The sequence below is a fragment of the Leopardus geoffroyi genome, chromosome C2 (assembly GCF_018350155.1).
Source record: "Leopardus geoffroyi isolate Oge1 chromosome C2, O.geoffroyi_Oge1_pat1.0, whole genome shotgun sequence".
NCBI classification, from domain to species: domain Eukaryota; kingdom Metazoa; phylum Chordata; class Mammalia; order Carnivora; family Felidae; genus Leopardus; species Leopardus geoffroyi.
The window spans coordinates 143,639,530-143,661,624 of NC_059333.1; the positions used below are offsets into that span (position 1 = coordinate 143,639,530).

General features: G+C 38.9%; 1 protein-coding gene and 1 pseudogene across 20 annotated transcripts in view; both read right to left on the reverse strand.

Annotated features, from left to right (window-relative positions):
• Positions 1-22,095, reverse strand: part of NEK10 (NIMA related kinase 10) — a 231,216-nt gene that overhangs the window by 130,792 nt on the left and 78,329 nt on the right. For 18 of the 20 annotated variants that reach the window (XM_045436360.1, XM_045436366.1, XM_045436359.1 and 15 more), the window contains one exon: positions 6,752-6,827. In XM_045436360.1, the coding sequence (XP_045292316.1) occupies positions 6,752-6,827 (76 nt within the window). Of the gene's footprint in view, positions 1-1,698; positions 1,947-3,812; positions 3,868-6,751; positions 6,828-22,095 lie in introns of those variants that run through there. The other 2 variants (XM_045436374.1, XM_045436375.1) reach the window with 2 other exon arrangements.
• Positions 14,665-15,673, reverse strand: LOC123575714 (annotated as a pseudogene).

Sequence of the window (22,095 nt, forward strand, 5' to 3'; positions counted from 1 at the left end):
GCAATTACATTTTGGGAGGATTTGTTCTGTAACAGTAGATAAGCAAAATATACATTTTCCCATCATCAAATAATTCATCTAATTCCTTAATTATCCAATAAATGAAGTTGTGTTTAAGTACAGGAGGGCATTTCTTTTGGTCAAACCACCTTTCCCCTTCAGAAAAACATATTACAGTAAGACATCGGGCCATCCTGTAATCCCTCTCACATCTACTTTCAATAGGAAATGTGGAATATTCTACATAACTTGGATATCAAGTGTTTAAAATGACAAACTAGAAAAATAATTCAGGCACACGTAGGTAAAGAAATTCATTGTATTGTTTACAGACCTGTGTATACTTGTAAAAATAAAGACCGAAGATATGGGATTTAGAATTACTAGTTGATGAAGGAGCAAGGACTTCCACTGACAAAATCAATCATCAGAGAACTCCCTTTCTTGCTTTTTGTGCTGCTGGGGAGTTCAGAACAAATTAGACCTTCAAAAATCCATAATATACATCTCCTTATGCATCTATATTCAAACTCCTAATCTAGGCCACGCCAGTGTTTCACATTGCCACAGACATACAACATGCGAACTAGCCGTATCCTAACTGGATACTCTTAAGGTATCGTTTTCCACTTATACATTTCCTGCGATGTCAATGGAATCAAAGACACTACTATACAAAGGCATAAATGTTCTTAATTTGCATTTTTTTTTTCTTTTCTAGAAACTCCATAACTATTCAGTTAGGATTCAGAATGTCTCTGGATATTAAATCTGTTATCAGTATTCAAGACTCATCTAAAATTGTTTAAAAGTGTTGAGTGATGAGAAAACAACTGTGGAAGTTAGAAAAAAAATGTAAAACAAGAATTTTTAATATTCAGTTCAGAGTAAAACCTGGCAAATACTACATGCGCGATGAGGGCTAACTGCCAGGTATACATTCTAGTGGACAAATCACAACATTCCTAAAGCGGCCATGAGTTGTGTACAGTATCTCTCCTTCCTGCCAAATGAGTTCAGTCTACCGGTGGCTGACCAGTTATCAAGCAGCACAGCAGAGTGCTTAGGAACACACATTCCTGCAGTCAGGCTGTCTGAACTTAAATTCAGGCTTTTCCACTTCCTGACTGTGATGTTGGGCAGGATCATTCAACTTCCCCAGAGATTACTTAAGATAGTCGCTTTATGTTAAAGGAGGCTGGAAGATTAAATAACTTAATATTTACAGAGCCTTACAACAGTGCCTGTCACTTAGTATATTCCATTCAAGTGTTAGATAAGTAAAAATAAGTAAAAATATGTAGTTGGCGACACAATGCTTAACACTATGGAGTGGAACACCATTATTAGTGCTCTCTGGTAGTTTCTATTCAGTAGCTTCCATTTAAATTAATGAGACCTTGTGACCTACTCCATTGAGTCTTAAGATGTATTTAGAGTTTTATTTGTATAATTAAATCCTGAATTGGATCAAAATTCACTCCTACCTTACCTAAGCAGATAATAAAATAGTCCTCTCTCTCTCTCTCTTTCTCTTTCTCTCTCTCTCTCTCTCTCTCTCGTGTGTGTGTATTTATAGAGTCTTGGAGGGTCTATGGGCAGAAAAGAGTGATATTATTCAGGTATATCTTATCCTGCTAGGGCACAGAGAAGCCATAAACAAAAGCAATTACAGGTAAAAGTATCCCCACAACTCACCTGCTCAAGGTCCTACTATGGAAAATTCTGTTCCTCCAGGTTCCCTGTCTTTGCATGCTAAACACATACTCCTTCCCTCTCACACTCCTCAGCTGCTTGGGCCTGGCTGCTAGAAAAATCCTGGCCTCTCCTAGCAACCAAAGCAGCCATTCAGGGAGCAAATATAGAGACGGGGAGGGAAAAGGAGCTATAAATAAATACAGCATAACTAATTCTTCCCTATTGTGATTATTACGAAATGAATCCGATTCTTAGACACAATACAATATACATATTCAAATGAACACTATCCTTTCAAATTTTAGAGTAACGGTTCCAAGCACTCAGTGTATACCACCTCACTTAATCTGATGATAAGCACTAGAAGGTAAGTAATAATCCTAGATTACAGATGAGGAAACTGAGGCACAGAGAAGTTCAATAATTTATAACTCTTTTAACAGCAGACCCAGGACTTAAACCCAGGCAGTCTGATTCGAGAGCCTAAGATCTTAATAATGGCCCTACCAACCTGCCTTTCTACATTGTCTTTCCAATTATGCTCTTATTTTTTAAAATTCCTCTTTAGCAATTTCCCTCAGGGCCAATTTATCAGTTATAGAAGAATACTCGTCTCAATAATTTACAATCATTCTACATTTTTTTAATGATAATATCCTAGCAATCCCATTGTTTACTGTTCCAGTAACTATACAAGATATACGGATAAATAAACAGAAAAAAATACAACAGACCCTGGCATTAAGGTACTCACTGTTTCAAATTAAAAATGTTCCCTTTATGATGGGGGGTGGGAGGGAGGGGAGGGTAGGTGATGGGCATTGAAGAAGGCATCTTTTGGGATGAGCACTGGGTGTTGTATGGAAACCAATTTGACAATAAATTTCATATATTAAAAAATAATAATAAAAAAATAAAAATGTTCCCTTTAGCCTTCACGAAGGCAAAAGTCAGAAAAATTCAAAGATGTGTTAGTGCTTTAGACCCTAATAAAAATGCACATGGGGTCGCCTGGGTGGCGCAGTCGGTTAGGCGTCCGACTTCAGCTCAGGTCACGATCTTGCGGTCCGTGAGTTTGAGCCCCGCGTCGGGCTCTGGGCTGATGGCTCGGAGCCTGGAGCCTGTTTCTGATTCTGTGTCTCCCTCTCTCTCTGCCCCTCCCCCGTTCATGCTCTGTCTCGCTCTGTCCTAAAAATAAATAAACGTTGAAAAAAAATGCACATGGATTTTTAACCATATTAAAATACAGAACGTGGGATATGTGTGTATATACATATATATATAATGGAATATTATTCAGCCATTAAAAGGAAGGAAATCCTGCCATTTGCAACAACCTGAATGAACAAAGAGGATATTATGCTAAGTAAAACCAGACAGACAAGGACTAAAAAAAAAAAAAAAAAAAAAGCTGAGAGTAGAATGGTGACTGCCCCAGGGCCGGGGGGGGGGGGGGGGGGGGGGAGGGGGGGTGCGAGATGGGGAGATGCATGTCAAAGGGTACAAACTTTCAGTTCTAAGAATGAGTTCTGAGGATCTAAAGTACCACATGGTGCCTGTGATTAATAAGATGGTATTGTTTGTTTGCTTGGAAGTTGCTAAGAGTAGACCTTGAGCATTCTAACGAGAACACAACAGAAACACAGTTTAACTATTAGATGGATGTGTTAATGATCCTGATCTTAATAATCATCCCACAACATATACGTAAAGCCAATCACTGTGCTGTATGCTTTAAATATATACAACTCTATTGGTCAATTTTTCCCAATTACTTAATAAAGTTTTAAAAAAGACATTTTCAGACAAACCCAAAACAGGATGACTTATTTTCATTTTAATAATTCAAAATATTTATTAGGATTCTATCAGTCTACTCCCCCAGGCCCCAAGGAAACAACAGTGAACAAGAGACAACAGCCCTACTGTCATGGATTTCATGTAGTGGGAGAGACTGATTAAAATAATAATAACAATTAAAATGAAACTAATTAAACTAATAACATAATGTCAGATAGAAGCAGGTGCTGTGAAAATATAAAGCAAAATAAAGGGACTCCTTCAGAGTCTGAAGGAGGCTGCCGTTTGGGATTGGTGATCAGGAAAACCTCTCTACAGAAGCAACATTTAAGCAGATACCGGAAGTAAGGAAGTAAGCTCTGTAGCTACCTGGAGAAACAGAAACCGTGTAGGAGCATTTTGAAGATCTGAAGGAACAGCAAAGTGGGAGAGTGATAGAAGATTAAAATTTTGGTAAAGTGGAAAGGAGCAGTTTTCTTTTTGTTTCAAGTACTGTTCATAACTATGCAAATACTAGATCATTCATACAGTAAATACTTCTTGTGAGCCTATAAAATACCAGACTCTGGGCTCAGTGCTGGGGATAGCGGTGAACAAAATCACCCGGGTCTATCACAAAATAAATGAAAAGTTCAACCATATGAAGGCAAAGTGCATGGAGTATGTAGACCAGGGGAAACCTGCTCTGGCTGGGGTCAGGGGGGGGGGGGGGGGGTGGTGGGGGTGGTTACCTAAGGCGACTACATTCCAGCTGAGTCGTGGAGGATGAGAAAGAATTAACCAGATGGCCAGTGGGAAAAAGAGTATTCCAGGCAGTGGGAGCAGCATTTGCTAAAGCCCTGTGGTCAGTGGGAACACATAGGCAACAGCTAGAGATCCACCGAGTGAGGTCCAGGCTAAAGTAAAGCTGATGACTTGACAGAGGCTACAGTGTGCAGGGTCGTGGGCTTGTAGTCATACTGAGGACTTGGCCTTTAAATTATGGGCAACTGGAAGCTACTGAAGTGTTTTAAGCCACTTAAGAGTTTCAGAGTTCTGGGTACATTACAGCATTTTTAAGAATGAAAGAGGTGCAGTCAATAGGTGGGTGTGCTTTACTTTGTCTCTGCTTGCCCAGGTTTACACACAGGTTTATTTTGATCCATCCAATGGAAACGTCCCCAGCTTTCTCTTAAATTATCTAATGTTATAATGTGAATAAAATTAGGCTAAGCAATAAAGTCTCAAAGAATTCCCATTCCAAGAGCAGTCAAAGTTTTCTGTTTACATTAGCTCACACTTGCTTATCATCCAGAAGTCCCAAACAAGTGTTGCATGAAGAACGAGCCTAAAATGTTTCTCAGAGCTTCAAACTCTAACATCTGCTCTGAAAGTGCAATTGAAGATAGGGTGCAGTCTTGGACTCTGGAACTGAAGTAAGACATACAGATACATATCGGAACCAAAGACCATATTTGGGGATTATTTTCCACGAGAAGGGTAACAATGACCCTGCCTCATAATGAATCAAATCAGAGGAAGGAAAGGGGCTTTTATTGACCTTGTGTTCCAGCACAATCAGTCCAGTGTGCACAAACCATTTATCTAGCAGCTGACATACAGCATAAAGAATGCTCTGAGGCACCTCCTACCAGAGTTGATAAACAGAACTTTCTTCCATTAAATAAGGTAATATCTGAGGAAGCAAAGGCAAAAGGAAAGGGCAAACACCAGGGGCACATCAGACTCGTGGAACTCTCAGGACCCTGCAGGGCAGGGACAGACATCCCCCGTCCACGTTAATAGGCTCAGAGAAGCTCAGGATTGCACAAAGATTACAGAATTTGGAGGGAAACACTCTGGGGATGGCTAAAGAGACAATTCTTTAAAAGGCAGGGAGGGGGGCGCCTGGGTGGCGCAGTCGGTTAAGCGTCCGACTTCAGCCAGGTCACGATCTCGCGGTCCGTGAGTTCGAGCCCCGCGTCGGGCTCTGGGCTGATGGCTCAGAGCCTGGAGCCTGTTTCAGATTCTGTGTCTCCCTCTCCCTCTGCCCCTCCCCCGTTCATGCTCTGTCTCTCTCTGTCCCAAAAATAAATAAACGTTGAAAAAAAAAAAAAATTTAAAAGGCAGGGAGGTATGAGACTCAGAGCAGGGACCATAAAATATATCTGCTTTATTTCTGTCCAATTCACAAATTCAGAAAATGAGGATATGGAAAATTCAAAAGGAATTGCACATGTCAAGCAATTTATTAAGAGACGTCTTAACTTTGGAACAATTACAACTTGAGAGAATAGTGGCCAGCAGTGTCAGAACCCTGGCCAGAACGCTCACACTCTTCTGAACATTTCTGTAGGAAAGGGCTTTTTCAAATGAGACTGTTACTTACAGAGAATTTCCACCCTCCCTTGAGAAGATTTATTCTGAATTCTATCCCCAGGAATCAATTGCACAACAACAGACTAGATTAAAAAAAGAAGATGGAAGTGTCTTGATTGCTTGACCTGTTGAATAAGATTTAAGACTATTTCCCTGAATCTGTTAGGTCTACGGACTACTTTATCTGTTTATTAACTTCAAAAGATTCATGAACAAATGATATGTGATCAACAAAAGAAAATTCTTACTTCCTAATAATTAAAGGATGGTAAAGGAACCCTCGAAACACATTAAATAAGTTACAAGGGTCTTAATTCATCAAAATATAAACATTCATTTCCCCAAGAAGCAAGCAGCTTTATAAACATATGTCTAAGTATATATATATATATATGTCATCATTTATTCATTCACATAATAAACTTTATTCAGCACCCATTAGTAGCTAGATGCTGGGATATGTATTAGGACACAAAAAACCTTTCTCCTGCCTTTGGATGTTTACAGGCAAAGAGAAAAAAACATTCATTTTTCAAGTAAGTGCAATACAATATTCCAAGTGTCATGATGAGTAGCAAGTCTACTAGGTCATTCACAGATTCATAAACAAAAATTGCACACCCACTATATGCCAAGGATCATTTGGATTTACAAATAATAAAAGCAGTCCCCGTGAGGGGCAGAGTCACCTTAGAGGAAAGATAATTTTTTGTTGTTGTTTCAAATGTACATAATGATGTATAATTGTGTACATGTGTATTATCTGGGTAATTGAGCTGAACATTAAATAAGCTTCTTTTCCTAAAGGCATCTTTCCTTTGCAAGCCAAGACATGAAACTAAAGCCTAAATCAGTTAAGTATGATGTTTGAGAACCATAAAATAATTGTCCTTACCAGGAATACAGGATTGTTCCAACAACAGATGTTAGTTTACTGTTTTCTTGTTTTTGCTTTGCCAGCCCAAAGTCAGCTATAATTCACAAAAAAAAAAAAAAAAAAAAAAAAAAAAAAAAGCAATGTTATTATACTTTCCCTAAATTATCATGGTTCCTTAGCTTTTGGCATTCTGTACAATAACTATTAAAGTTCACAACAGAAAGCTTTTTTATAACCTTCTGCCAAAATGCCCCATGTGTCAATCTTCCACACCACTCTCAGCCTTAATTAATAACATACATACAATAGGTCATTGCACTATATACTTTGTTTTCTTTTTAATTTTTTAAAGTTTATTGATTTATTTTGAGAGACAGAAAAAGTACACGTGGGGAGGCCAGAGAAAGGGGGAGAGAGAGAATCCCAAACAGGATCCAATCTGACAGTGTGGAGTCCAATGCAGGGCTCAAATTCACAAACCACAAGATCACGACCTGAGCCAAGACCAAGAGTCAGAGGCTTAACCAGCTGAACCACCCAGGCACCCCATTGCATTATATACTTTGAAATAATGAGATATATCAGTAAAACACTAAAATAAGTCTTGCTGACTAAAAAATAGGGCAAAGTACTTATTGAGCTGATGATGCCACCTTTTAGGTTATCTTTGTAATTTTCAAATAAACAAAGTGAATCTAATATTTTGGCATATGCCAGGCATCACCTCATCTGGAAGAAAGAAAGAGAGAGAGAGAGGAAGGAAGGAAGGAAGGAAGGAAGGAAGGAAGGAAGGAAGGAAGGAAAGAAGGAAGGAAGCTTAAATAAAAAATAATATAAGCTTGAATAACCACCATGAAGATCTGAAAAATCTGATACTAAATGGCATCAAACTGTATTAAGCCATAGTAAATAATGATATTAAGAATCACCTATCAATATATGTATATATCAACAAAGGATTTTGATTTTTTTGATTTTTAACTTAGAACACCAAATATTTATATTTCATATTAGCACTAGCTGTACTTTCCAATGCACCTTTAGATACTTTTTTAAACCACTCAACAACTTAGGTCAAAGAGATACAAAGAGATACTCTTCATAGCCTCACTATACAGACTTACTAACATTCCGAGAGACTTATTTACCAGGATTACACAAAAAAGTGCTGAACCAGGGCAAGAATTCAAGTTGGTACGCCTAATAAGATTTGATGTTCACAATACCACTTTGTACAGTGCATCCAATGCTGATGGAATTTCACTGCAGTGAACTTGAATGAGAGTGTTTGATAATGAATCTATACCAATAGGTCAGGTCTTTCAGGTTGAAAATATCCTAAAGTAGTTAGACTTCAAACTAACAATAATTGACATTATTAATAACAATGTCCATTTACTAAACAACAACTTGGAAATAACACAAATTTTGCTGCTTACATGAATTGTCTAATTTAATACTAATAGTAACCCTGAAAGATAGGTATTTTTATAGTTAGTGCAGCTTAGCACTTAAAAGCAGTAACCCAGGAACCGGACAGTCTCAATTCAAATCCTGGCTCTATTATGTGCTACCAGAGTAACCCTGGTCAAGTTACTGAATCTCCCTTTGTGGTAGCTTGCTTACCTGTAAAATAAGGATTATAATAGCATAAACACCCGAATAAACAAGGAAGAAGTCAAACTGTCACTATTTGCAGATGACATGACATTCTATGTAGAAAAACTGAAAGACTCCACCAAAAAATTTGCTAGAACTAATACATAAATTCAGCAAAGTCATAGGATATAAAATCAATGTACAGAAATCTGTTGCAATTCTATATACCAACAATGAAGCAGCAAAAAAATAAATCAAGAAATCAATCCCATTTACAATTGCATCAAAACCAATATGGCACCTAGCAATAAACCTAACCAAAGGGGTAAAAGATCTGGATGGTAATGAAAACTATAGAATACTTATGAAAGAAATTGAAGGGGACACAGAGAAATGGGAAAAAATTCCATGGAAGAACATTATTGAAATGTCTATACTACCCAAAGTAATCTACACATTTAATGCAATCCCTATCAAAATACCACCAGCATTTTCCACAAAGCTAGAACAAATAATCCTAAAATTCGTATGTAACCCCTAAAGGCCCTGAATAACCAAAGCAATCCTGAAAAAGAAAAGAAAAGCAGAAGGCATCATGATTCCAGACCTCAAGCTATATTACAAAGCTGCAGTCATCAAGACAGTACGGTACTGGCATAAAAACAGACACATAGATCAGTGGAACAGAACAGAAAACCCAAAAATGAATCCACAAATGTACGGCCAACTAATCTTTGACAACTAATTCTTTGGCAGGAAAGAATATCCAATGGAAAAAAGACAGTCTCTTCAAAAAATGGTGTTGGCAAAACTGGACGGCAACCTGCAGAAGAATGAAACTGGACCACTTTCTAATACCATATACAAAAGTAAACTCAAAATGGAGGAAAGACCTAAATGTGAGCCAGGAAACCATCAAAATCCTAAAGGAGAACACAGGCAGCAACCTCTTTGACCTCAGCAGCAGCAGCTTCTTACTAGACACATAGCTAGAGGCAAAGGAAACAAAAGCAAACATGAACTATTGGGACCTCATCAAGATAAAAAGCTTCTGCACAGTGAAGGAAACAACCAGCAAAACTAAAAGGTAGCCTACGGAATGGGAGAAGAATTATATATTGGATAAAGGGTTAGTATCCAAAATCTGTAACGAACCTATCAAACTCAACACCCAAAAAACAAATAATCCAGTTAAGAAATGGGCAGAGGACATGAATAGACATTTTTCCAAAGAAGACATCCAGATGGCTAACAGACACATGAAAAGATGCTCAACATCACTCATCATCAGGGAAACACAAATCAAAACCACGATGAGATATCACCTCACATCTATCAGAATGGCTAAAATTAACAACACAGGAAACAACAGATATTGGTGAGGATGCAGAGAAAGGGGGAACCCTCTTATACTGTTGGTGGGAATGCAAACTGGTGCAGCCACTCTGGGAAATAGTATGGAGTTCCTCAAAAAGTTAAAAATAGATCTACCCTACGACCCAGCAATTGCACTACTAGTATTTACCCAAAGGATTAAAAAAATACAGTTTCAAAGGGATACATGCTGCCTGATGTTTATAGCAGTATTATCAACAATAGCCAAACTATGGAAAGAATCCAGGGTCCATCGACTGATGAATGAATAAAGAAGATGTATATATATATATACAATATACTACTACTCAGACATCAAAAGGAATGAAATCTTGCCATTTCCAATGACATGGATGGAGCTAGAATATATTGTGCTAAGTGAAATAAATCAGTCAGAGAAAGACAAACCCCATGTGATTTTCCTCATATGTAGAATTTAAGAAACAAAACAGATGAACATATGGGAAGGGGAAAAGAAAAGAGAGGAAAGCAAACCATAAGAGACTCTGAATGATAGAGAACAAACTGAGTGTTGATGGAGAGAGATGGGTGCGGGTTGGGCTAAATGAATGATGGGTATTAAGGAGGGCACTTATTATGATGAGCACTGGGTATTATATGCAAGTGATGAATCATTAAATTCTACTCCTGAAACCAATATTACACTATACGCTAATTAACTAGAATTTAAATAAAAATTTGAAAAAAATAGCATAAATAGTAGTAAGTAGTATAGTACAATAGTAAAATCTGGATAAATTAACATGTAAGTATAAGATAATAAAGGATTGAACAACTGATACATATCATGATTCAATCTTCATAGCCACTAATTTATAAATTAGGAAACTGAGGTTCAGTTTACTCAGAGATTAAGTAACTTGCTTATGGTCTCACCAGGAGAAATTAACAGTCAGATGTGAATCAGGCTTATCAAAATCATAAAATCCTTATCAAAACATTATACTGCCAACAAAGAAAAATTAGGCCCAGATCATTTCAAACATCTAAGAAATAAATATCAATTCTGCACAAACTCAACTAGAAAATACAAGAGGAAAGAACACTTCCCAACTCATTTTGTAAAGCCAACATTACTCAGAAACCAAAGCCAAAGACATTACAAGAAAAGAAAAATGCAGAATGCTATTCCCCATGAAAATAGACACAAAAAAATCAACAAAATATAGGCAAATAAAATCTAGACATAGATAAAAAGAATAAATACATAGGGACCATTATGCCAGAAATACATGCGTGATACAACATTTAAAAACCAATCAGTACAGTTCACCAAATCAATACAATAAAGAAGGAAAATCATATGACCATATGTATAAAAAGGATTTGATAGGGGTGCCTGGGTGGCTCAGTCGGTTGAGCGTCCGACTTCGGCTCAGGTCATGATCTCGCGGTCCGTGAGTTCGAGCCCCGTTCGAGCTGTCTGTGCTGACAGCTCGGGGCCCGGAGCCTGTTTCAGATTCTGTGTCTCCCTCTCTCTCTGACCCTCTCCTGTTCATGCTCTCTCTCTCTCTATCTCAAAAGTAAATAAACATTAAAAAAAATTTCTTAAAAAAGGATTTGATAAAATTCAACATCTATTGTTTTCAACAAAGTATAAATAGATGTTCATTTCCTTAACCTGATAAAGGGCATCTACAAAAAAGTACAGCTAACTTTCTACTTAATGCTAAAAGATTAAATATGTCTCCTTTAAGTTCAAAAACAAGGCTGGATGTCAACAAGATTTGTTGTGGTGATCATTTTACAATACAAGCACCAGGTTATTACGTTGTACACCTGAAAGTAATATCATGGTGTATGTCAATTACATCTAGTAAAAAAACAAACAAATAAAAGATGTGGCAATCTTGGGGCACCTGAGTAGCTCAGTCAGGTAAGTGTCCGACTTCGGCTCAGGCCATGATCTCACAGTTTGTGGGTTCGAGCCCCGTGTCGGGCTCTGTGCTGACAGCTGGGAGCCTGGAGCCTGCTTCGGATTCTATGTTTCCCTCTCTGCCCCTCTCCCGCTCATGCTCACACAATCTCTCTCTCTCTCTCAGAAATAAACATTAAAAAATTTAAATGAAAAAGATGTGGCAATCTTATTAATATGTTGACGTAGATGTTGAAGAGAGTGTCACAATAGCACTTTTTAATGTGCCCTTGATAAGTGAATTTTTAAAATAAAACAAAAACATTTCTGTTTTCTGTTACCTTCTGAAGATGAAGACGAAGAAGAAGACAGAGACGGAGATGAAAAAGAAGAAAAACGAGGAGGGGGAGAAGAGGAGGGGGAAACATACTAGTACAGTGACAGAGATACAAATATCTAAGAATAATATGACAAAAGATGTGAAAAATCTATGCAGGGAAAATTATAAAATTTTGTTACAGAGTCATTAATGAAGGCTAAAATTAATGGCAACTCCAAGTTCAAGAATTGGAATTCTCAATGTTATAGCGATGCCATTCTTCTTAAACTAATTTATGCAATTCCAGTGAAATGCCTCCAAATATTTTGGGTAGGATTTCACAAATTAAGGGTAAAATTAGTGTACTTAATAAAAATAGAAAAGACCAAAAGGAGCCATGGATTTTGATTAAAAGACAACACAGTTTCCTACAAGATATTAAAAATCATTTGAAGGTATTGTAATTAAGACAAGGTAGTATTAACTCAAGGTACAAGAAAAGAAAGAAAACAGGAAAAAAAAAAAAAAGAGAGAGAAGTAAAGAAACTAAGGCAAGAATGTCCGCTCTCACCATTCTTATTCAAGAGTATACTAGAGGTACAAGTAAGTACGATATTTGCATGCAAATTTTTGCAAACAGAATTTTTAATTTCTCTTTAATTCCTTGGAGTGAGATTAGTGGGTGATACAATAAAAATGTTACGTTTTTTAAAAACCATCAAACCAAAATATTTTCCAATGTTTTCTCAACAGAAATGTATGAATTCTAGTCGCTTCTACATCTTCACTGGCATTTGGTGTTGTCAGGTTTGTTTATGTCTTTATGTGTTTGTTTATTTATTTACTTTTTTTTTTTACGTGTATATATTTTTAAGTAAGCTCTAGGTCCAACATGGGGCTTGAACGAATGACCCTGAGATCAAGAGTTGCATGCCCAGGGGCCGCTGGGTGAAGCCTACTTCAAAGCAAACCAAAAGTTGCTTGTTCTACCAACTGAGCCACCCAGGGGCCCCTTGGTTTTTTGTTTTTAATTAGCACTCTAGTAAGTATGTAGTGATAGCTAAGTATAGCTTTAATTTCCACTTCCCTAATAACTAACAGTGCGTAACATATTTCATGTACTTATTTGCCATCTGTGTATCTTTAGTGAAGTACTGTTCAGAAGTTGGCCCGTTTTTTGACTGGGTTGGTTGTTTTCTTATGATTGAATTTGGATACAAATTCTCCATCAGGTACGTACACCTTCATCAGGTACTTACACACATCAGGTAACTGATTTGTAAATATTTTCTCCCAGTCTGAATCTTGTCTTCATTCTCTTAATAATATCTTTCATACAACAGAAGTTTTAAAGTTTGATAAAATTCAATTAATTTTTTTTTCTTTTATATATTACGGTTTTGAGTTTGTAGTTACGAAATATGTGCCTAAGCCATGTAAAACAGTCCATCCAGGCTAGTCTGCAGAAAAGGCCCAGCTACAGAAGAGCAGCCTGGAGGGTGAGAGGCCCAGTTCCAGCCCACTTGCCAGGCAAGTGAATGAGCCTTTTTGGCTCTGAGTCAAGGCTTCAGATGCAGCCAGGGCTGACAGCTCTACTGGAATCTCATGAGAGCCCCTGAGCCGGAACCACCCAGCTAAGCTGCTCCTGGATTCCTGTTTTTCAGAAATGGCGAGAAAATAAATGTTTGTTGTTTTAAGCCATTAAATGTTGCAGCAATTTATTACACAGGAATGAAAAATCAATACAACTGCTACCACTCTAGGCCAAACCACCACGAACACTCATGTAGGGTCCCGAACAATACCTCCTGAACAGATTCCTGCTTCCATGGCTTCTTCCAAAACACAAATCTCCATGCCACAGCCGAAATGATCTTGGAAGAACCAAGAGCAGATACCACTACTCACAAAGTTAAAGTTCTACAGTATTTGTGATAGAACAGTAAAGTTCTATCAGTATTTATTCTGATAAATACTAAGAATAAAAGCCAAACTCCTACCAGGTACATAAGACCATATATTATCTGGGTTTTCAGAAATGTCTTTCTTGACCATACTACCCGTGAATATGTCCCCTTCTTTAATACTCTTCTATTACATTTATTTGATTAATGAATTTCATTATCTGAAATTATTTTTTACATTATACTGCCATTTAAAATCTTTAATTGGAATGCCTGGGTGGCTCAGTTCGTTAAGCATCCAACTCTTGATTTCAGCTCAGGTCGTGATCTCACAATTCGTGAATCTAAGCCCGGCATCAGGCACACTGCTGACAGTGTGGAGCCTGCTTGGGATTCTCTCTCCTTCTCGCTCTGTCCCTCCCCTACTCATGCTGGCTCTCTCTCTCTCTCTCTCTCAAAATAAACAAAAAAAATTGTTTTAAGTATTTAAAAAGTAAAATAAAATCTTTAATCAAATTTCATCAAAGATTACCAGCTATATTACATGCCATGATTAGCTTTCTATAAACAACTTTGCTTTCTGTGTACAAATCAGTGTCAATGAAATACAAACTAAAACACATCCTAGGCAAAGAACTTTATTAACCTTGCTTCAAACCTTATTCCCAGGCTTCTTTAGTTTAATTAACTGCGAAGAATGGATTGTGTATATGCAAACACTGAAAAGAGCGGCAGTGTCCAAGGGGCTTGGGCTTAAAAATATTAGAGATCTAGATTTTATCAGTTCCTGGACAAAATTTTTAAAAAGCAGCTCCTGATAGCTTCTTCAAGTTTTAGCTTCTTCAGAAGTTGACTCCATTCAGTTTGCTTCCTGCTTGGAAGCTTCATCTAACTTCTCCACAAGATCTGGAGCCTCATCACCATCAACGTCTCCGGCAGTGAGTGGTGCTTTCCCATCCACAGATCGTGTAGGCAGAGCTTTAGCCAGTCTGCTTAACTAGTCAGACTGTCTGCACCACGTCTGTTTGAGATGCTGGGCAGTATTTCGGTCAGCTGCTTTGTCTCAGCACGGCCTGTGAACGGTGAAGTGTTCACTGCCAGGGATCCCTGAATTTTAGGCTTGTTAAAAAGCAGATCCCGGGGCGCCTGGGTGGCGCAGTCGGTTAAGCGTCCGACTTCAGCCAGGTCACGATCTCGCGGTCCGTGAGTTCGAGCCCCGCGTCGGGCTCTGGGCTGATGGCTCAGAGCCTGGAGCCTGCTTCCGATTCTGTGTTTCCCTCTCTCTCTGACCCTCCCCCGTTCATGCTCTGTCTCTCTCTGTCTCAAAAATAAATAAAAACGTTAAAAAAAAAAAAATTAAAAAAAAAAAAAAAAAAAAGCAGATCCCTGCTCCTTGGTTTGTGAATATGTTCGCCTCTTCAATACCAGAGATATTGTTTACCCCTAACTTCTTTTCTTCTTTCTTTTCTTTTCTTTCTTCTTTTTTTTTTTTTTTTTTTAGTGTTTGTTTATTTTTGAGACAGAGACAGAGACAGAGAGTGAGCAGGGGAGGAGCAGAGAGAGAGAGGGAGACACAGAACCTGAAGCAGACTCCAGGCCCCAAGCTGTCAGCACAGAGCCCAACGCGGGGCTCGAACTCACAAACCGCGGGATCGTGACCTGAGCTGAAGTCGGACAACCAACCGACTGAGCCACCCAGGTGCCCTGTTTACCCCTTACTTCTTTAAGGAGAACTGAAATTTTTTATCATCTGCTGTAGCCATTGTATGAACCCCCTTCTTCTTTCCGGGAGCAGTTCCTTCCCCACCAATGTGCACTTGTGCTTGCGGTTTGGCGAGTTTCTCCTGGTTCATGATATTTTCTTTCATCTTGTTAGAGCAGAAATGGGACCATAAGGGAGACCAGGGTCAGCATTTCTATTTTTGTGTATTTCATATTCCCTTATGTATTTAGGGTCTATCATTTCTAACCAGTACACAAGATCCATACTTTGTGTTGTTTATCACCATATATTGACAGATACATATCTTTTGATACATATATAGATATACAGTTGAGCCTTGAACAATGCGAGGGCTGGGGTACTGACCCCCAGCACAGTAAAAATTCCATGTATAACTTTTGACTTCTCCAAGACCTTACTAATAGCCACAGCTTGACCAGAAGCCTTATAACATAAACCATCAACTAACACACACTATGTACATTATATGTATTATATACCATATTGTTACAATAAAGATAGACCCCAAAAAATGTTACTAAGAACATAGTAAGGAAGAAAAAAATACATTTACAACACCGTACTCTATTTATTTAAAAAAAAAAATCCATGATAAGTGGACCCACACAGTTTAAACCCATGGTGTTCAAGGGTAAACTGTATATCCATGTGTGTCTGTCTGTCTGTCTATCTATCTATCTACCTATCTATCATCCATCTATCTAAATACCTATCTATCTATCTATCTATCTATCATCCATCTATCTAAATACCTATCTAAATATGTATCTATCCTCTCAGTCCAGTAGGAGGAATGAGAAATAGTAGAGGGCTAAGTTTTATGAAGTGTTCTAAGACTATCCACAAGTTAGATGGCTTGCTGTAATCTTCCCGTTCCTCTACTGTGTACTGGAGAAAATTAGTAGAAATAGTACAGTATATCAATATTTTTAGGAGCTCACTATAATTTTAGCACACAGAGACTTTATGAAATTACAATCTAAAATAATACTTTGACTTTTAGTTCCAGTGCTACATAGAAATTATCTTCTTTTTATAAAAATGCCATTGATTTTGAAAGGCCAAAACTAAGGAGTGGTATTCACAAAGATTCTACCCACTCCATGTATTGTAGATAATGGCAGAAACTCAGATGGCTCTCTGAAAACACACAGATGGTTGACAAGTATTCATGAAGAGAACAAAAGCTAATATTGTTTGGCCATTTGGAAAATTTTCGTAGTAGCAGTAATGTTTCTATTACTTGTCCTACATTTGTGGTCATATTTGGAGTAGAGGAAAAGGATTTATTTCAGAAACTGTGGTCATAAAAGCATTCATGTGCTATCATAGAAATTCAAAATGGCAACATCTTACGTGCAGCACATTATACCGCAGAAAGGGGTACAGCAATCTCTCCCTTGATAGAATGAACGATACAGAAAATGCTAAAACTGTAGCCTGTTTGCACTACAGCCTTGCTGTCAACCTCCAGAGAGAAAAGGTGTGCGGTCTCTGGTTGAGTCCCTCAATTCTTGCTCGGTCGTTTACGATCTATGTGACATTGGACCCATAACTCAACTACTCGGTTTTCTCAAAAAGAGCTTATGAAACTTACCCTTTGCAAGGGGTTGCTCCAACAACCTGACAACAGGTAAGAAGTATTTTGTAAAATAGTACAGATGTAAGGCATTCCCATCCCCCTCCACAGGCTCCCCCCATCACCCATGTCGGCAGTGGCCAAATTCACAGCCACACCACTTCATCCCCAGCTCTAGGTGGCACCTGGCCCTTCGCACCCCAGACCGAGCTTATCGTCCATGGTCATCTGGGATATCCCAAGTAGAGATGGCATCTTATCTTCCCCATTTTCTTGGCCTGAAAGCTCTGCCTTGTCTCTTTTGCCCCTATGTTCATCGACTCCTCAGCTCTTGTATCTGAACCTTTCTTTTGACTCTGCGACCACAGTTTAAATGTGCCAGGAGCCCAGGCCCTCCCTCTTCCTACAAGAACCTAGGTGCAGTTCATCAGGAAACTTTTCCTTCTAATCCATTCCACAGAGTATTTAACAATGGAACAATCTACCAACACCCGTCTTCATCACAGCAAGCCCCCATATAAGTACCAGAACATCTCGTGTTTGTTATTGTTTATAAAGTTTCCAGCTGCTCTATGCCTTCAAGACTGTCCATGTATTCACTGATTCACATATTTGTCCATAAATACACACTAATTATCTACTGCGTGTCAGGTACTGGGATAGGTACTAAAGATAAGATAGTATCCAGATCAGAAATTATGTATGTTGACATAGCCCACAGGGACCCATGGTACAGATACACAATTAACAAAGAATCACACATATAAATTTATAATTCTGACAAGGTCACTAAAAATCAGGTAGATATACGATGTTATGAGAGAGTAACACAGGAGACACAGGTGATCAGGAAGAACTATGACAAAATGGTGACTGAGTGAATAGAAGACAGAGGACAGGAGTTAACTAGGTAAGAGAAAGTGGAGAAAGCCATACAGCAGAGGAACCTGCATATGCAAAGGTCCTGTGATCAAGGAAACACGATCCATTAAGGAGCTGAGAGAAGGTCCTGTGATCAAGGGAGCATGGTCCACTGAAGAACTGAAAAAAGGCCAGGTTGGCTAGAGGGTAGACCATCAAGGATATGGCCAGATGATGCAAGACCCTGCAGGCCACGTTCAGATGGCGGACTGCCCAACTTAAAATGCTCACCTCAACAAAACTATTGGATTCGTCCTTACACAGTACTCGATTATGAACACCCCACACACTCAAGGATGCCTTTTTCTTTACCTGAAATGATCTTTCTAAGGGAATATTATAAAGCGAGTTGGCAACGAGGTGAACACTAGAGCCAGACGTGGTTCAACCCTGGCACTGCCAACCTATTAGTTGGGTGAATTGAGCAAGTCTTCTATCCTCTCCAACTCTTCCCATTATCTGTGAATATGGGAATGTGCCTCGGATATTGGAAGAGGTAATGAACATGTAACCTTCACCCCATAGTAAAAGCTTAAGAGATGTAGCTGTGGGTGGTTACTCCTTTCCTTCAAAGCACAGCTAAAAATTCTACCATGATAAAAGTATCTTCTCGGAGTACAAAAAAAAAAAAACCATGAACGACTGTGACAATTTCAGGAAATGATCAGTTGAAATATCTGTAGTGCTAGGCAATGACAGAGGCGTCTACTTGAGCATAACTGTATAATAGGCCAGAGAGATGTCCACCTCACAACCCCCTCCCATCTATCTCTCTACTCTTTCCTCCCGACCTAGTAAATGAAGGCCAGCCTCTAACTTCCACAGCAACGGGATCATCAGTAACATCCTCTCTGTGCAGGGCTCTGGGGGGGATGAGAAGAAGGTTCCCAGAAAGATGCTCAACAAACCCCTGTCTCGTTGGCACTTCCTCCTCTGAAGGCCACTCACATTTCTAATCCTTGCCCTCCAGACCTCTCCTTGACCTTCTTACAAGTGAAGTTCAGCTTTTATTAATATTATTTCTACTTCAACAAGTGGAATTCTAATCAAGTCTAAAACAGAACTTCCTAAACAAGGGAAAAGGGGAGGTTTAATGCTGGTGTACAGTGAGTTCTTCCACTGGGCCACCGACTCTTCCAAAGCTTCTGCCCCCAGTGCAGGCTCTTCCCTGGATGAGGCAGAGTGAAAGTGTTTCTCTTTCTCAACAGCATCATTATTTGATTGATTTTTATTGATGGAGGTATTATAACAAAGAGCTCTGGGATGACAAATTCAATATCTGGTACAAAAGTACTTTCTGAATTCTAGGGAACCCCATTTCTTTGGTACACACACATATCATTTCACACTGTAGGATATCTATCAGTAGACTAGAATCTTGGAGAAACTAGTGTCCTTACTAAGTATGGGCTCTTCTAAAATCATTTTTCAATGTGGGGTTCGTTCTGGTTATGATTACTTGGAATAATGAATGAAACTTTAAACACACAGTTCTAATATTAAATAGGAATGCTAGGGGTCAGATTCTGATAAAAACAGGAAGTCAGGCCTTTGCTCACATGCTCTCTCTCTCTCTCTCACACACACACACACACACACACACACACACACACACACAGAGTTTATGACAGGACTATAGAGTCCAAAAGTCTCCAATGGTTTCAGTACCCTTACGAGGCTGGGCAGACTGATCAGATGTGTAGTACCATGTACTGTTGAACTAGTCTCTGTAAAAATAGGCACTCCCACCTACTCACCATGCTGCTTCAGAGAACACGCTTTGGGAAAACTCACAGAATGAAAATAACACGTCCAGAACACATCAGATTCTACCCTATACATTAAAAATTTCTTGGAGAACTAAATCACAACCCAATATGCCCATATGAAAACATACACTAAAATAAACTTTACTATCCTTGGTCTCTGATGTTTTTATAGGCCTTATAAACCCAACATTGGGAAGATTTTAGTTCCATTTTTTCCCTAAGATGGTAAGATTCGATGCCTCCTTATTCCCTCATGCAGCTGATTATGATGAGTTCATCTCACCAGAAGAGCATAACAATCATCTGGTCAGGACCAGGACTTTCAGGACACCCTGCGCGAACTTTCTTGGGACTGCCATTCTCATCTTTTCCTCAAAGCCAACTGCTGTTCCAATCTCAGGATTACAGAATGACCCACTGGTGGTATGAGAATCTTAAAATTTTTTTTAGAAATTATATTTGACTGAATTTGCTTCATTATTTCCTTATTTCACATGACCTAGCAGCAATATAAGGAACCTGGTGGGCTTGACAGAAAATATTCTTGCTTTCTCAGTGACATGAAGGCAATTTGCTGGCTAAGAGAAATTCCAGAAATCGTGTAGCCACCTTACTACACAGGTGCTATGTGGGTATGCAACACAAGTGACTCAACATTCTGTAGTCTTGTAAGAACACTCAAAGCTCTGTGCTGGCTTAAACTCAAATAGATACTGGTTAATGAGAAGTACTGTATCTGGTTAATGACAAGTACACTACACAACAGGTTCAAAGCAAGACAGGTCAAGAGATCTACAAAAGCCACAAACAGTCTTTTATGTGCCTATTTCATGAGAAGATTTTAGAAGTATAGGAGATAATAAGCATATGAGGGCTTTGATTTCCCTATCAGCAGTGCAATGCTAATTCATTTTTTCCTATAATGACATAGATTTCTCAGCAGCAGTTGAGCCAACAAATAACAATTAAAATCCTCTAATCCCCTAGAAAACAATTAAAATGCCAAGATCCTAGCAATACAAGACACATCTAATTTGATTTCCCAAACTTTGTTGGAATTCAAGAAAGTAAAGATTTTCCTTTCATGCTTTGCTGAGATGCTAGTGCGAGCTGCTTGTCCCTTTCCCCATTTTATACCTGATTTTCACCTTAATCCTCAGTCCCTCTTATATTGAACACTCTTCCCACAAAATCTCAGCTGTCAGATCAAGATCTCAAACCCAGGTATCTTTCCTAATCATTACTTTTTATTTGTAACTGACTTGTAAATATTTCTACATGGGGCTGTTTTAGTCTGTTTGTTCATTCATTCATTCATGTATCCATTTATTCAAAAAATATTATAGGGGCCCCTGGGTGGCTCAGTCGGTTAAGCGGCCGACTTCGGCTCAGGTCATGATCTCGCGGTCCGTGAGTTCGAGCCCCGCGTCGGGCTCTGTGCTGACAGCTCAGAGCCTGGAGCCTGTTTCAAATTCTGTGTCTCCCTCTCTCTGACCCTCCCCTGTTCATGCTCCGTCTCTCCCTGTCTCAAAAATAAATAAAACGTTAAAAAAAAATTAAAAAAAATATTATAAAGTGCCTTCTGAGAAACAAAGTCAGGAAAACCAGTTTCCCTTACCTCAAGGTGGGAATGGCAATCAACCACTGCCCTATGTGCTGTGAGAAAGGCAAGCCTGGTATACTACACTAGGGTGCCCAGAAGCAGAATGTATCAGATGGGGACATCAAAGACTCCACCTGAGGAATGGTATTTGAATTGAGTAGCAGAGGGCAATGTAGGTAGACAGAGCGCCATGTTGGAAGTCACAGCGGTATAAAATCGCAGCCTGGTATGTTCAGGAAAGAGCAATTTGTCCCATGAGGCCAGAGAAGGCAAAGGTGAGACCATGAAGAAAGGACTTTGGGTGCCCTAAGGAACCTAAACATTATCTTAAATGTTATAGGGGGCCACCTGAAGGACTTTAACCAGGAAAGGATATGAGCAGATTGCTAACGCAGTGTGTCCAAAACCTTACACCTTAAATCCCCTCACCCAGTTCTCTGCCAGTGGCATCACAATCTCCACAAACTCAGACTCTTTCTTACTGTTCTCACACGGAATCTTTTAAGTTCTGGGTCCCAATTAACTGCTGAATCCAATCCCTCTGCCATATCGTCTTCTCCTGCTGCCATAAGTAAAACCTACATCACATCTTTCCTGGACAAATGCAACAGTCTTTGGTGGCAAACACTGTGGACCAGCTCTCGAAACGCTGTCAGCCCTTTCTCCCTTTCTAT